At 57.7% G+C, this 13,582-nt stretch overlaps 1 protein-coding gene and 1 long non-coding RNA gene across 2 annotated transcripts in view; one reads left to right on the forward strand and one right to left on the reverse strand.

The window, feature by feature from the left end:
* Positions 1-13,582, forward strand: part of LOC141581055 (uncharacterized) — a 139,350-nt gene that overhangs the window by 27,512 nt on the left and 98,256 nt on the right. The window lies entirely within an intron of this gene.
* The window catches only part of HCN2 (hyperpolarization activated cyclic nucleotide gated potassium and sodium channel 2), a 38,308-nt gene continuing 24,747 nt past the window's right edge, over positions 22-13,582 (reverse strand). The window contains exons 5-8 of the mRNA XM_039466509.2: positions 12,589-12,735; positions 3,218-3,458; positions 2,838-3,002; positions 22-1,374 (exon numbers count right to left, since the gene is read on the reverse strand). Of these exons, the coding sequence (XP_039322443.1) occupies positions 695-1,374; positions 2,838-3,002; positions 3,218-3,458; positions 12,589-12,735 (1,233 nt within the window). The 3' untranslated portion in view covers positions 22-694. The remainder of the gene's footprint in view (positions 1,375-2,837; positions 3,003-3,217; positions 3,459-12,588; positions 12,736-13,582) is intronic.

Here is a 13,582-nt window from a genome sequence, read left to right on the forward strand (position 1 = left end):
AGCAATGAGACTCGGGCAGGCTGGGCGCCAATGCTGTCGTTTATTGCGCGGAATGGGGGTGTGGGGGTTAATGGGGCGTGGGAGGGCACTGCTGCCTCGGCTCCTCAGTACATTCATCACGGCGGCGGGACCCCAGCCTCGCCCCCGCGCCCTGCACAGCCAGCACGGCCCGCTCCTCGCTGCCGGTGCTGGAGGGAGCCGGGGAGCCAGGCGGCTGCTCCCGGTCACCCCGGGACGCCAGGTGACCGGGCTGGGCCGGTTATTGCGTGAGCGCGATGGGGCAGCGGGAAGCCAGCGGGCCAAGTATTGCACTTAGAAAACAATCCTCATCGGACAGCGGGCCACCTTGGGGGGCTGGGGGGAGGGCGCTCCACAGCGGGCTCCTCTCGGCCACTGGGCTGCCCCGTCCATTTTACAACTGGGGGAACTGAGGCACCGAGGTGAAGGGAGCCCCCTCGTACGCGAGGCCGCCGCCGGGGGCAGGGGCGATGGGGGTGGGCGCAGGGCGATGAAGGGGGACGGCCGGGGGCGCAGAGGGGGCTGCCCCACCGGCCCGTCCGTCCGACTACAGCTACCTACGTCTGTCTATGGCTTCTGGGCAGGCTGGCGGCCGGGGCAGCGCAATGGCATGGCTTTGGTCTGGATGACGGCCCCGCCCCCGGCCCGCCTGGGCGCGCGGGGCGGTGGGCAGGGGTCACAAGTTGGACGAGAGGCGCGAGCGCGCGGAGTCCTGGGGGTCCAGGCCACCGCCGGGGCCGTGCGAGGCCGAGTCCCTGCGGTCCGGGCTGGGTGCGGCGGCCCTGGCGGCGGGCGTGGGCCCCAGGCGCGGCGTGGAGCTGCTCGCCGGGCGAGCAGAGGCCGCAGGGCCCGGCGCTCCGTGGGGCAGCGAGGGCTGCGAGGCGGACAGTGGGCGCGAGGCGCGGCTGAGACGGCGCGCAGGCAGGGCGGGCCCGGCGAGGGGGGCGGCGGGTGAGCCACCATAGGGCGAGGTCCGCGGTGCCCGGGGGCTGGCAGGCGCGCCTGGGGAGCTGGCAGGGGGCAGGGGCCCCGGCGAGGCAGCGGCAGGTGCAGGCCCCGGGGGCGGACGGCGCACCAGGCGCGGAGAGCCGAGCGCTAGCGGCCCCACGAGCGGCCGAGCCACCTGCGGACAGAAGCTCATGGCCACGGCCTGCTGCAGCGTGGCGATGGCAGAGGTGACCTGCGGCGGCGGCGGCGGCGGCGGGAAGAGGCCCACGCGCTGGCCCAACTCGGCCTGCTGCACCATCTCCCGGTCGTACTTGACGATCTCCTGGATGATGGCGTTCTCCTGGTTGTTGAACACGCCCGAGTTGAGGTCATGCTGCACCTTGTGCAGGAGGATGGAGTTCTTCTTGCCTGCAGGAGGTGGGGGTGAGCACGCGCACAGGGAGCGCCTGCTGCACACGGCAGGCACCGAGCACCTGCTCTATACAGCGGGGGTGCATGAAGTGCTGCAGCGTAGAGCAAGCATGGATTTAGCACCTGCTGTATACAATAAGCACACGTCCCATCTCCTGCCCAGAGTATGGATAAGGAGTACCTGCTGTATACAGCCTGAGCACCTGCTATGCACAGCCAGCATGCAGGAAGCACCCGAATACAAAAAGCCGGTATTCAATGCCTGCTGTGTGCGTGGAACAGGTAACACTATACACCAAGGATGCATATGTACCATCTGTATACACTGACTGCGTAATTAGTGCCTCCAGTGTGCAACAGGCATACCCACAACACCTCTTCGTACACAGCAAGTGCTGAGTGCCTGCTGTATACACCAGGTGTAACCTAAGCACCCGATACTCAAATGTGTTGCGTGCCCACTGTATAGAGCAGCTTGCGGACGGCTGTGTACTGTACACTGGTGAACTCCCTGATACCTCTCCACCGCACTGTCCCGCATTGCAGCCATGGTCTTCACTTCCATTCCCACTAACAGCAGCACGGGCCACCATCTCCCTGCCACCTACGTTCAGTCATCAGGGCCCTGCCCTTCCCTGCCCTGGAGACTGCCGCCACCCCCACCCCATCCCCAGGAGACCAGGTCCTCCACCCACCTAGAACCCTACCCCTGAGGCTCCTAATTTAGTCGAAACTCTCCTCACCACCCACTGGCCCCTGTGTGTCTGGCCCCACCTGCGTCCCCAGATTCCTCCTCCAGGCTTCCCTGGTTCTGAACTCGGCCTCTTCCCCACCCCAGGGCTCTGGGATCTGCTGTGTGCATTCCGGGAACACAGCTTCCCTCTGTCCACATGGCCTCACCTACTCACCCTGGCCTCCACTGTGCATTCCCAACTCAGGGAAGCCCCCCAGACCCACCTTCCATGCTGGCACGCAGCCCACTGTGTGATCTACCAGTCCATAAGCCTCCCTGGGAGTCCAAGTGGGCCTCCTGCTCTGCCCCCTGCGCCCCCAGCACACAGCAGGTGCTCAGCAGACATTTGCCAAATGAGCTTTAGGCGCAAGTGCGAACCTGCCGCCCATGCATCCCCTTCCTTAGGAAATAACACTCTATCTGGCCTCACCCCCGTCCCACTGCACCCCGTAGGAGCACAGGTCAAAATCAGCCTGTAAACTAAAAGGAAACCCCCGAGGGGACAGCCACGCCCCTCAGGCCTTGGCCATGCCCCGGCCACACCCCTCAGACCTTGGCCACCCCTTTGCCCCGACCCCAGCCACGCCATTCAGGCCTTGACCACGCTCCGACGTCGGCCACGCCCCTCAAGCCTTGGTCACGCCCCCGCCCTGGCCGCAGCCACGCCCCATGCCAGCAGCCCCTGCCGCCCCGCCCCCTGAGCCCCGGCCCCACCCCTCCCGCTCACCGATGCGGTCCAGGCGGTCGATGGCCACCGTCTCGAAGGCGCGCCGCATCATGGGGTACTCCTCCAGCACCTCGTTGAAGTTGTCCACACTCAGCGAATAGAGGCGGCAGTAGGTGTCGGCCCGCACGCTCGCCGTGCGCCGGCCCCGCGTGAGCAGGCAGATCTCTGCACATGGCGGGCAGGGGGTCCTCAGCGGCGGGACCCCGCCCTGCCCAAGCCTCCGCACCGCGCCCCCCGCGGGCCCTTCCACCCCGGGCTCCCCGGGGCTCGCCCCGACCCCACCCGCAGCCCCCTGGCTCTGCGCTCCGCGGGGGGCCCGCGCCCCACACACTCACCCCTGGCTCTGCGCTCTGCGGGGGGCCCACGCCCCCCACACTCACCCCCGAAGTAGGAGCCGTCGGAGAGCTTCATCTCCTTGTTGCCCTTGGTGAGCACGCTGACCACGCCGTGCTGGATGAAGTACATCTTCTTCCCAATGGTGCCCTCGCGGATGATGTAGTCGCCCGGCTGGAAGACTTCGAACTTGAGTTTGGTCAGCATGGCCGTGACGAAGTTGGGGTCGGCGTTGGCGAACAGCGGCATGGAGGCCACCAGCTTCCGGCAGTTGAAGTTGACAATCTCCTGTGGGTCGGGGAAAGGGAGGGGAGGCCGGGCTGGGTCCAGGCAGACCTCCGAGTCCCCCTCACCTGCCTTTGGGCACCCCCCAGCCTCCCCCACCACCTGCCCTTAGGGCCCCACCTCTTGGGCCCCACTCCCCTTGACTGTGACACGGGCTCGGCCCGCAGGGGACAGAGCTGCTGCCGCCAGGAACGAGAGAAAGAAAACACGCTCGCCGGGCGCGGTGCCTCAAGCCTGTAATCCCAGCACTTTGGGAGGCCGAGGCGGGTGGATCACGAGGTCAAGAGATCGAGACCATCCTGGTCAACATGGTGAAACCCCGTCTCTACTAAAAGTGCAAAAAATTAGCTGGGCATGGTGGCACGTGCCTGTAATCCCAGCTACTCAGGAGGCTGAGGCAGGAGAATTGCCTGAGCCCAGGAGGCGGAGGTTGCAGTGAGCCGAGATCGCGCCATTGCACTCCAGCCTGGGTAACAAGGGCGAAACTCCGTCTCAAAAAAAAAAAAAAAAAAAAAAAAAAGAGTGAAACTCTGGAAAAAAAAAAAAAAAAAAAAAAGAAAAAGAAAACACGCTCACTGCTCCTTCCCCATGTGACCCCACGTTGGTGACACCAGCCAACAGAATGGGACGTGGAGGGGCGAAGGCAGACATGCCCATCGCAAAGGGCACAGCAAGGGATGCCTGTAATCCCAGCATTTTGAGGACTGCTTGACCCCAGGAGCTCTAGACCAGCCTGGGCAACACAGTGAGACCCCCGCCCCCATACAAAAAAAAAAAAAAAGCCAGGCGTGGTGGTGGGTGCCTGTCACCTCAGCCACTCAGGAGGCTGAGGCAGCAGGATGACTTGAACCCAGGAAGCTGAGGTTGCAGTGAACCCTGGTCCCCACACCACGGCACTCCGGCCTGGTCCACAGAGCGAGAACCTGTCTCAAGGAAAAAGAAGGAAAAAAGGCCAGGCTCGGTGGCTCACGCCTATAATCCCAGAACTTTGGGGGGGCCAAGGTGGGTGGATCGCATGAGGTCAGGAGTTTGAAAACAGCCTGACCAACACGGAGAAACACCGTCTCTACTAAAAATACAAAAAGCCGGGCGCGGTGGCTCACGCCCGTAATCCCAACACTTTGGGAGGCCGAGGCGGGTGGATCACGAGGTCAAGAGATCGAGACCATCCTGGTCAACATGGTGAAACCCCATCTCTACTAAAAATACAAAAAATTAGCTGGGCATGGTGGCACGTGCCTGTAATCCCAGCTACTCAGGAGGCTGAGGCAGGAGAATTGCCTGAACCCAGGAGGCGGAGGTTGCAGTGAGCCGAGATCGTGCCATTGCACTCCAGCCTGGGTAACAAGAGCGAAACTCCGTCTCAAAAAAAAAGAAAGAAAGAAAAAATCAGCCAGGTGTGGTGGCCCAAACCTATAATCCCAGCTACTTGAGAGACTGAGGCAGGAGAATCGCTTGAACCCAGGAGGCAGAGGTTGTGGAGAGCCGAGATCATGCCGTTGCACTCCAGCCTGGGCAACAAGAGCAAGACTGTGTCTCAAAACCAAAAACAAAAAACCAAAACCAAAAACAAAAAAACCTGACAGCATTAAGGTTAGACCCAGTGAGTCCACTTCTGGGCATATGCCCAAGAGGAGGAGCAGGATCTTGAAGCAGTCCACACACTGAGCTCACAGCAGCTCCCAAACGGCAGAGGAGTGTGCTTGGAATCCCAGCTACTCCGGAGGCTGAGGCACGAGAGTCTTGAGAGGTTGCAGTGAGCCAAGATTGCACCACTGCACTCCAGCCTGGGCAACAGAGCAACACTCCATCACACACACACACACACACACACACACACACACACACACACACACATCAGTGGAAAACTACAACGTAACAGACCTTGGTTACAAGGAGCAGGTGATTTTTTAAAAATCAACATGGGAACCAAGGACTGTAGTAAGATGGAGGAATGGAGGTGGAATCAGAGCGAGTTCCCTTAGCAAGGGGACAGCAAGGTTCCACCTCAGCTCTGTGCGGTCGTTGTACCAGGTTCACTTTAGGAACTAGCTATCGGGCTGTGCCCTTAGGACATGCACACCTTTCGGAATTTTTTCTTTTCTTTTTTTGAGATGGAGTCTCGCCCTGTCACCCAGGCTGGAGCGCAGTGATGCGATCTCAGCTCAATGCAACCTCCACCTCCAGGGTTCAAGCGATTCTCCTGCCTCAGCCTCCCGAGTAGCTGGGACCACAGGTACATGCCACCAGGTCCGGGGATTTTTTTTTTTTTTTTTGAGACGGAGTTTCGCTCTTGTTACCCAGGCTGGAGTGCAATGGCGTGATCTCGGCTCACCGCAATCTCCGCCTCCTGGGTTCAGGCAATTCTCCTGCCTCAGCCTCCCGAGTAGCTGGGATTACAGGCACGCGCCACCATGCCCAGCTAATTTTTTGTATTTTTAGTAGAGACGGGGTTTCACCATGTTGACCAGGATGGTCTCGATCTCTTGACCTTATGATCCACCCGCCTCGGCCTCCCAAAGTGCTGGGATTACAGGCTTGAGCCACCGCGCCCGGCCTGCGGGGAATTTTTTTAGTAGAGATGGGGTTTCACCATCTTGGCCAGGCTGGTCTCGAATTCCTGACCTCATGATCCAGCCACCTCGGCCCCTCAAAGTGCTGGGAATACAGGCATGTGCCACCACATCGGGCCCCAATACTTTTCAATAAAAAGAAAATGATACCCTGTGTATACAAACCAAAACCACTCAGAAGAGATGATGGATGACAGGCTCCCACTCTGCAGCCAGACCCCATCTGCAGCTGTATGAAGAGCTCAGAGAAACGGCCCAACGAGAATTTACCACGCCATGTCCAAATCTACAGGAGGAGTACTCAGAACCACTCCCAGAAAGCCCACAGGGAGGCTTCCATGTCCCGTGTTCCATATTTTATTCACTTTTTTTCTTTTCTAATCCTAACCACCTCCCAGGTTCATGCAATTCTCTCCTGCCTCAGCCTCCCAAGTAGCCGGGATTATAGGTGCCACTATCACACTCGGCTGATTTTTAGTACAGACAGGGTTTCACCATGTTGGCCAGGCTGGTCTTGAACTCATGACTTGAAGACATCCGCCCACCCTGGCCTCCCAAAGTGCTGGAATTACAGGCGTGAGCCACCCCACCCCGCCCATGTTCCCATGTTCTTAGACAGAACCACCCCTCCCTATCAAAACGCCCTCTCTCCCTATTCGTGGTTACATCAAAAATGAACCGGGTGAAAATACCATCAGTTCAGCTGAGCACCAGGGCTCACGCCTGTAATCTCAACACACTGGGAGGCCAAGCTGGGTGGACACTTGAGGTCAGGAGTTCAAGACTAGCCTGGCCAACATGGTGAAACCCTATCTCTACTAAAAATAAGAAAATTAGCTGGGCTTGGTGGCATGTGCCTGCAATCCCAGCCACTTGGGAGGCTGAGGGGGTATAATTGCTTGAACCTGGGAGGAAGATGTCATGACTGAAGCTGTGTGTGTGACACTCAGAGCAGACGAGCCAATGGAATCCTTGACGCCAGGATTCAGACCAAACTGTTCAACACAGTAAGACCCCATCTCTTTTAAAAAAATTTTTAGGCAGGGCGCGGTGGCTCACGCCTGTAATCCTAGCACTTTGGGAGGCCGAGGTGGGCGGATCACCTGAGGTCAGGAGTTCAAGACCAGCCTGGCCAACATGGTGAAACCCTGTCTCTACTAAAACTATGTTATCTGGGGCCGGGCGCAGTGGCTCACACCTGTAATTCAAACACTTTGGAGGCCAAGGCTGGCACATCACCTGAGGTTGGGAGTTCAAGACCAGCCTGACCAACATGGTAAACCCCATCTTTATAAAATGTGTGTGTGTGTGTGTGTGTGTGTGTGTGTGTGTGTGTGTGTGTGTATTATCTGGGTGTGATGTCATGTGTCTGTAATCCCAGCTACTGGGAAGGCTGAGGCAGGAGAATCATCTGAACCTGGGAGGTGGAAGTTGCAGTGAGCCGAGATCCCGCCATTGATTGCCCTCCAGCCTGGGCAACAGGGCAAGACTCCGTCTCAAAAGCAAAAAAAAACCAAAAAACCCAAAAACCAAAAAGCTGTACACAGCTGTTGAGTGCCATGCTCATTGCGTGAGTGACAGGGCTACTCCTACTCACGAACCTCAGCATCACGTTATGTGCCTAGGTAACCAATCTCACATGAACTCCCAGAACCAAAATAAAAGTTTTTTTGTCTTTTTTTTTTTTTTTTTGAGACAGAGTTTCGCTCTTGTTACCCAGGCTGGAGTGCAATGGTGCGATCCCCGCTCACCGCAACCTCCGCCTCCTGGGTTCAGGCAATTCTCCTGCCTCAGCCTCCTGCGTAGCTGGGATTACAGGCACGCGCCACCAAGCCCAGCTAATTTTTGTATTTTTAGTAGAGATGGGGTTTCACCATGTTGACCAGGATGGTCTCGATCTCTTGACCTCGTGATCCACCCACCTCGGCCTCCCAAAGTGCTGGGATCACAGGCATGAGCCACCGTGCCCGGCCCAAAAGTTTTTTGTCTTTTTTTTTTAAGCCTAGGAAGACACAAACATAGGTTTTTTTCTTTTTTTTAAGCCTAGGAAGACACAGACATAGGTTTTTTTCTTTTTTTTAAACCTAGGAAGACAAAAACATAGGTGGTTTTTTTTTTTTTTTTTTTTTTTTTTTGAGACAGTCTCACACTGTCACCAGGCTGGAGTGCAGTGGGTGTGATCTCCCTCACTGCAACCTCTGCCTCCGAGGTTCAAGCGATTCTCCTGTCTCCACCTCCAGAGTAGCTGGGATTACAGGCGCCCACCACTATACCCAGCTAAGGTTTTTGTATTTTTTTTTTTTTTTTTTTTTTTTTGAGACAGAGTTTCGCTCTTGTTACCCAGGCTGGAGTGCAATGGCGCGATCTCGGCTCACCGCAACCTCCGCCTCCTGGGTTCAGGCAATTCTCCTGCCTCAGCCTCCTGAGTGGCTGGGATTACAGGCATGTGCCACCATGCCCAGCTAATTTTTAGTATTTTTAGTAGAGACAGGGTTTCACTATGTTGACCAGGATGGTCTCGATCTCTTGACCTCGTGATCCACCCGCCTCGGCCTCCCAAAGTGCTGGGATTACAGGCTTGAGCCACCGCGCCCGGCCGGTTTTTGTATTTTTAGTAGAGACAGGGTTTCACCGTTTTAGCCAAGCTGGTCTCAGACTCCTTACCTCAGGTGATCTACCCACCTCAGCTTCCCAAAGTGCTGGGATTACAGGTGTGAGCCACTGCACCTGGAATTTTTTTTAATTTAATTTTTTTGTTTTTGAGACAGGGTCTTGCTCTGTTGCCCAGGCTGGAGTGCAGTAGCGTAATCACAGCTCACTGTAATCCTGACCTACTGGGCTCAATGGATCCTCCCACTCAGCCCCCTAAAGTGCTAGGATTACTGGCAGGAGCCACCATACCCAGCCTGGAATTTTAGTATAAGGTGAAACTGACCACCCCCCCATCGAGTCTAGAGTGAAGAGGGGTGTTGAGCCCTATGGCAGATAGACATGAACACTGCCTCACGCCCTGTACCACTAGTTCTAGAGGATCTTCAAAGATCTAAAAGTGAAAAAATGAAACCAGGCCGGGCCTGGTGGCTCATGCCTGTAATCCCAGCACTTTGGGAGGCTGAGGTGGGTGGATCAATGAAAGTCAGGAGTTTGAGACCAGCCTGGCCAACATGGTGAAACCCCATCTCTACTAAAAATAAAAAAAATTGCCGGGCGCGGTGGCTCAAGCCTGTAATCCCAACACTTTGGGAGGCTGAGGCGAGTGGATCACGACGTCGAGAGATCGAGACCATCTGGTCAACATGGTGAAACCCCGTCTCTACTAAAAATACAAAAAATTAGCTGGGCATGGTGGCCCGTGCCTGTAATCCCAGCTACTCAGGAGGCTGAGGCAAGAGAATTGCCTGAACCCAGGAGGCGGAGGCTGCGGTGAGCCGAGACGGCGCCACTGCACTCCAGCCTGGGTAACAAGAGCGAAACTCCGTCTCAAAAAAAAAAAAATAAATAAAAATAAAAAAAATTAGTTGGGCATCATGGCACATGCCTGTAATCCCAGCCACTCAGGAGGCTGAGGCAGGAGCATCACTTGAACCCAGAAGGTGGAGGTTGTGCTGAGCTGAGATCACGCCATGGCACTTCAGCCTGGGCAACAAGAGCGAAACTTCACCTCAAAAAAAAAGGTATTGAACCCCACATACCTATTGTATATAGTAGGCACACATGGTACAACCCCTGTATACATCAAGAACTTACTCAGCACCTACTGTGTACAGAAAACATACATGAAACACCCACTGGAGACAGCATCAAAAAACCTGCCCAGAAAGTATGATCCTAAGTTAAAAGGCAAATGGCCAGTGGGGCGCGGTGGCCTGTCATCCCAGCGGTTTGGGAGGTGAGGCAGGTGGATCAATTGAGGTCAGGAGTTCGAGACCAGCCTGGCTGACACGGTGAAAACCTGTTTCTGCTAAAAATACAAAATTAGCCGGGTGCGCTGGTGTACGCTTGTAGTCACAGCTACTGTGCTGAGCAGGCTGAGACATGAGAATGGCTTGAAGCTGGAGGCAGAGGTGGTGGTGAGCCGAGATCGAGCCACTGCGCTCCAGCCTGGGCGACACTGTGGGACTCTGTCTCAAAAAAAAAAAAAAAAAAAAAAAAAAAAAAAAGCCATTGGGCTACGGTTTTTATTTTATGATCTTATTTATTTATTTGAGACGGAGTTTTGCTCGTTACCCAGGCTGGCGTGCAATGGCGCGATCTCGGCTCACTACAGCCTCCGCCTCCTGGGTTCAGGCAATTCTCCTGCCTCAGCCTCCTGAGTAGCTGGGATTACAGGCACGCGCCACCATGCCCAGCTGATTTTTTTTTGTCTTTTTTTAGTAGAGACGGGGTTTCACTATGTTGACCAAGATGGTCTCGATCTCTTGACCTCGTGATCCACCCACCTTGGCCTCCCAGAGTGCTGGGATTACAGGCGTGAGCCACCGCGCCCGGCACTTATTTATTTTTGAGATGGAGTCCTGCTCTGTCACCCACGCGTGATCTCGGCTCACCACAACCACCGCCTCCCAGGTTGAAGCGACTCTTCTGCCTCAGCCTCCCAAGTAGCTGGGATCACAGGCGCCCGCCACCACGCCCGGCTAATTTTGTATTTTTAGTGGATATGTGGTTTCACCAGATAGGTCAGGCTGGTCTCGAACTCTCGATCAAGCCGCCTCGGCCTCCCAAAGTGTTGGGATTACAGGCGTGAGCCGCCTCGCCCGGACGGACGTGATTCTAAAGATTTGACTTTGCAACTTCCTAACACCTAAATGATGACTGAAGAGTACAGGGGTGGGGCTGGGCGGGGGTGGGACCGTGGGCGGGGCATGGGCTGCGGCGAATGCTATGGGTGGGGCTGTGGGTGAGGCAATGGGTGGGGCATGTGGCTGTGGGTGGTGCTGTAGGCGGTGGGTGTGGCTGTGGGAGGGGTGTGCGGTTGTGGGTGGGGCTGTGGGCGGGGCGTGCAGCTATGGTGGGGCGTGGGGCTGTGGGCGGGGCACGGGGCTGGGTGCAGGGAGAGGGGCTGGGCAGGAGACGGGAGCTGCGCGGGGAGAAGGGCTGGTACCTAACAGCCCAGTCTCCCTTGGGCTGAGAAGGTTCTGGAGCTGGCCGTGGTGACCGCTCTGTTAACACTAAAAGCCGCTGGATTTTCTGCTCTCTGCGGTCTGTGAGTTACTCTCCACAAATGAATGAAGACTGCAGTCATCAAACGCAATTAAACATTTTTGGCAAAGCAAACCGCAGTGTATGCCCCCTGGGAGGCAGTGTGGGTAAATGCCCCCCAGAAGCATTCCTAGGACCGAGGCGCCATCTCTAGGCCCCAGTGAGGGCCCCCCAACACCACCTTCCCTAGGCCGCCGATTCCGGAGGGCCCCCCAGCACCCCCTTCCCTAGGCCCCCAATTCTGGAGGGCCCCCCAGCACCCCCTTCCCTAGGCCCCCAATTCTGGAGGGCCTCCCAGCACCCCCTTCCCTAGGCCCCCAATTCCAGAGGGCCCCCCAGCACCCCCTTTTCTAGGCCCCCGATTCCGGAGGGCCCCCCAGCACCCCCTTCCCTAGGCCCCCAATTCCGGAGGGCCCCCCAGCACCCCCTTTTCTAGGCCCCTGCTCCCTAGGCCCCCGATTCCTGAGGGATCCCTCCTTAGGCCTCGACCCCTGGGGGCTCCCGCTCCCTAGACCCCCCCTCCCTGAGGGTGGGACTTCCAAGGACAGGGCAGGGGATGCAGCTGGCCCTCAGTAACTGCTCGATGCTTGTCATGGGCAGAACGACATCTCCCAGAGAGGCAGGCTGCCAGGCCGACCCCGGGGCCTGTGAACGGGGCCTCGTCTGAACAGGGTCTTTGCGGATGTGACCCAGTTAAGGAGAGGCCAGGAGGAACGGGGGGGCCCTGATCCAACGACTGACGAATTTACAGGAAGAGACGGAGACACATGGGGTAGGCGGGGCTGCGAGCAGGTGGAGGCAGAGATCAGGAAGCCGCGTCTGCAAGCCGAGGGCACCTGGGCTGCACGAGGGAGAGGCGGGAAGAACCCTCCCAGGGGCTGCGGGGGAGCACCCACACCTTCATTTGGGGCCTGCGGCCTCCAGGAGGAGGGAGGCTGAGCCTCTGCTGCTCTGAGCCACTCAGCCCGTGGGTGCGTTTGTTCCCACAGCCCAGGGAATCCGCCCAGGGTCACACAGGCTACAGGGGTACAGCTGGGAGTTATACCTGCTCCTCAGCAGCCTGAGCGCCCCCAGGGCCTGGCGCTCAGCCAGGCGGCTCCTCCCTCGCCACCCTGCTGTGCCTGTGCCCTGCCCTGGCTGGCACACAGCCGGCAGGTCTGCTAAGAGGGCAGCGGGAAGTAACGGGGTGGCGGGGGTCTGGGGGTGCAGAGGCTCACGGAGGGGTGCCTGGGGCGGGGAGGGTGGGTGTGTGCGCAGGCCTGGCTCAAGTCCCTCCTGCCCCCCTCCGGGACCCGCTCCTGGGTGCCAGGGAGGGAGGCCGCCCTGTGCCAGAGGCTGCCCCCCGGCCACGCTCGCCTTACCTCCCGCAGGGGCCCATTGAGCTCGCCCAGGATGCTGTCCTCATCGAACATCTTGCCCTGGTAGCGGTGCTCGTAGTAATCGTGGATCTTCTGGCGGAAGTCGGCCGGCAGCTTGTGGAAGGACATGTACTGCTCCACCTGCTTGTACTGTGGGGGCAAGGCTGGGTCAGACACCGCCCCGGCCACAGACAGGAGACACGGGCACCTGCCGTGGGTCAGACACTGCCCCTAGCTGGAAGCAGGAGACAGGCCTTCATACCTGCCTGTACTGCAGAGGGTGTGGGGGACAGGGCTGGGTCAGACACAGCCCCTGCCTGCAGCGGGGAGACAGGCCTTCCCCCCAGCCCCCTGCCCAGGGCCTGCCAGATTCAACAACAGCAAATAGAGGCTTCCATTTAAACCACAGTTGAATTCACTTCAATGATAATAAACCCAATTTTTCTTCTCAGAGACAGGGGCTTGCTCTGTTGCCCAGGCTGGAGTGCAGTGGCACAATCATAGCTCACCGAAGCCTCCACCTCCCGGCTCAAGGGATCCTCCCCACTTAGCCTCCTAACAGGGAACACAGGTGCACGTCACCACACCTGGCTGATTTTTGGTAGAGATGAGGTCTTCCCACATTGCCTAGGCTGGTCTTGAACTCCTGGGCTCAAGGGAGCCTCCCGCCTTGGCCTCCGAAACTGCTGAGATTACAGGTATGAGCCACCTTGCCCAGCCAACTCAAATCTTTTTTTTTTTTTTTTTTTTTGAGAAGTCTTGTTCTTATCACCTAGAAGTCTGGAGTACAATGGCACGGTCTCGGCTCACTGCAACCTCCGCCTCCTGGGTTCAAGCAATTCTCCTGTCTCAGCCTCCCAAGTAGCTGGGATTACAGGCAGGTGCCACCACACCTGGCTAATTGTACTTTTAGTAGAGACGGGGTTTTCACCATCTTGGCCAGGCTGGTCTCAAAATCCTGACCTCAGGTGATCCACCCGCCTCAGCCTCCAAAGAG

Source organism: Saimiri boliviensis, chromosome 14, assembly GCF_048565385.1.
Source record: "Saimiri boliviensis isolate mSaiBol1 chromosome 14, mSaiBol1.pri, whole genome shotgun sequence".
NCBI classification, from domain to species: domain Eukaryota; kingdom Metazoa; phylum Chordata; class Mammalia; order Primates; family Cebidae; genus Saimiri; species Saimiri boliviensis.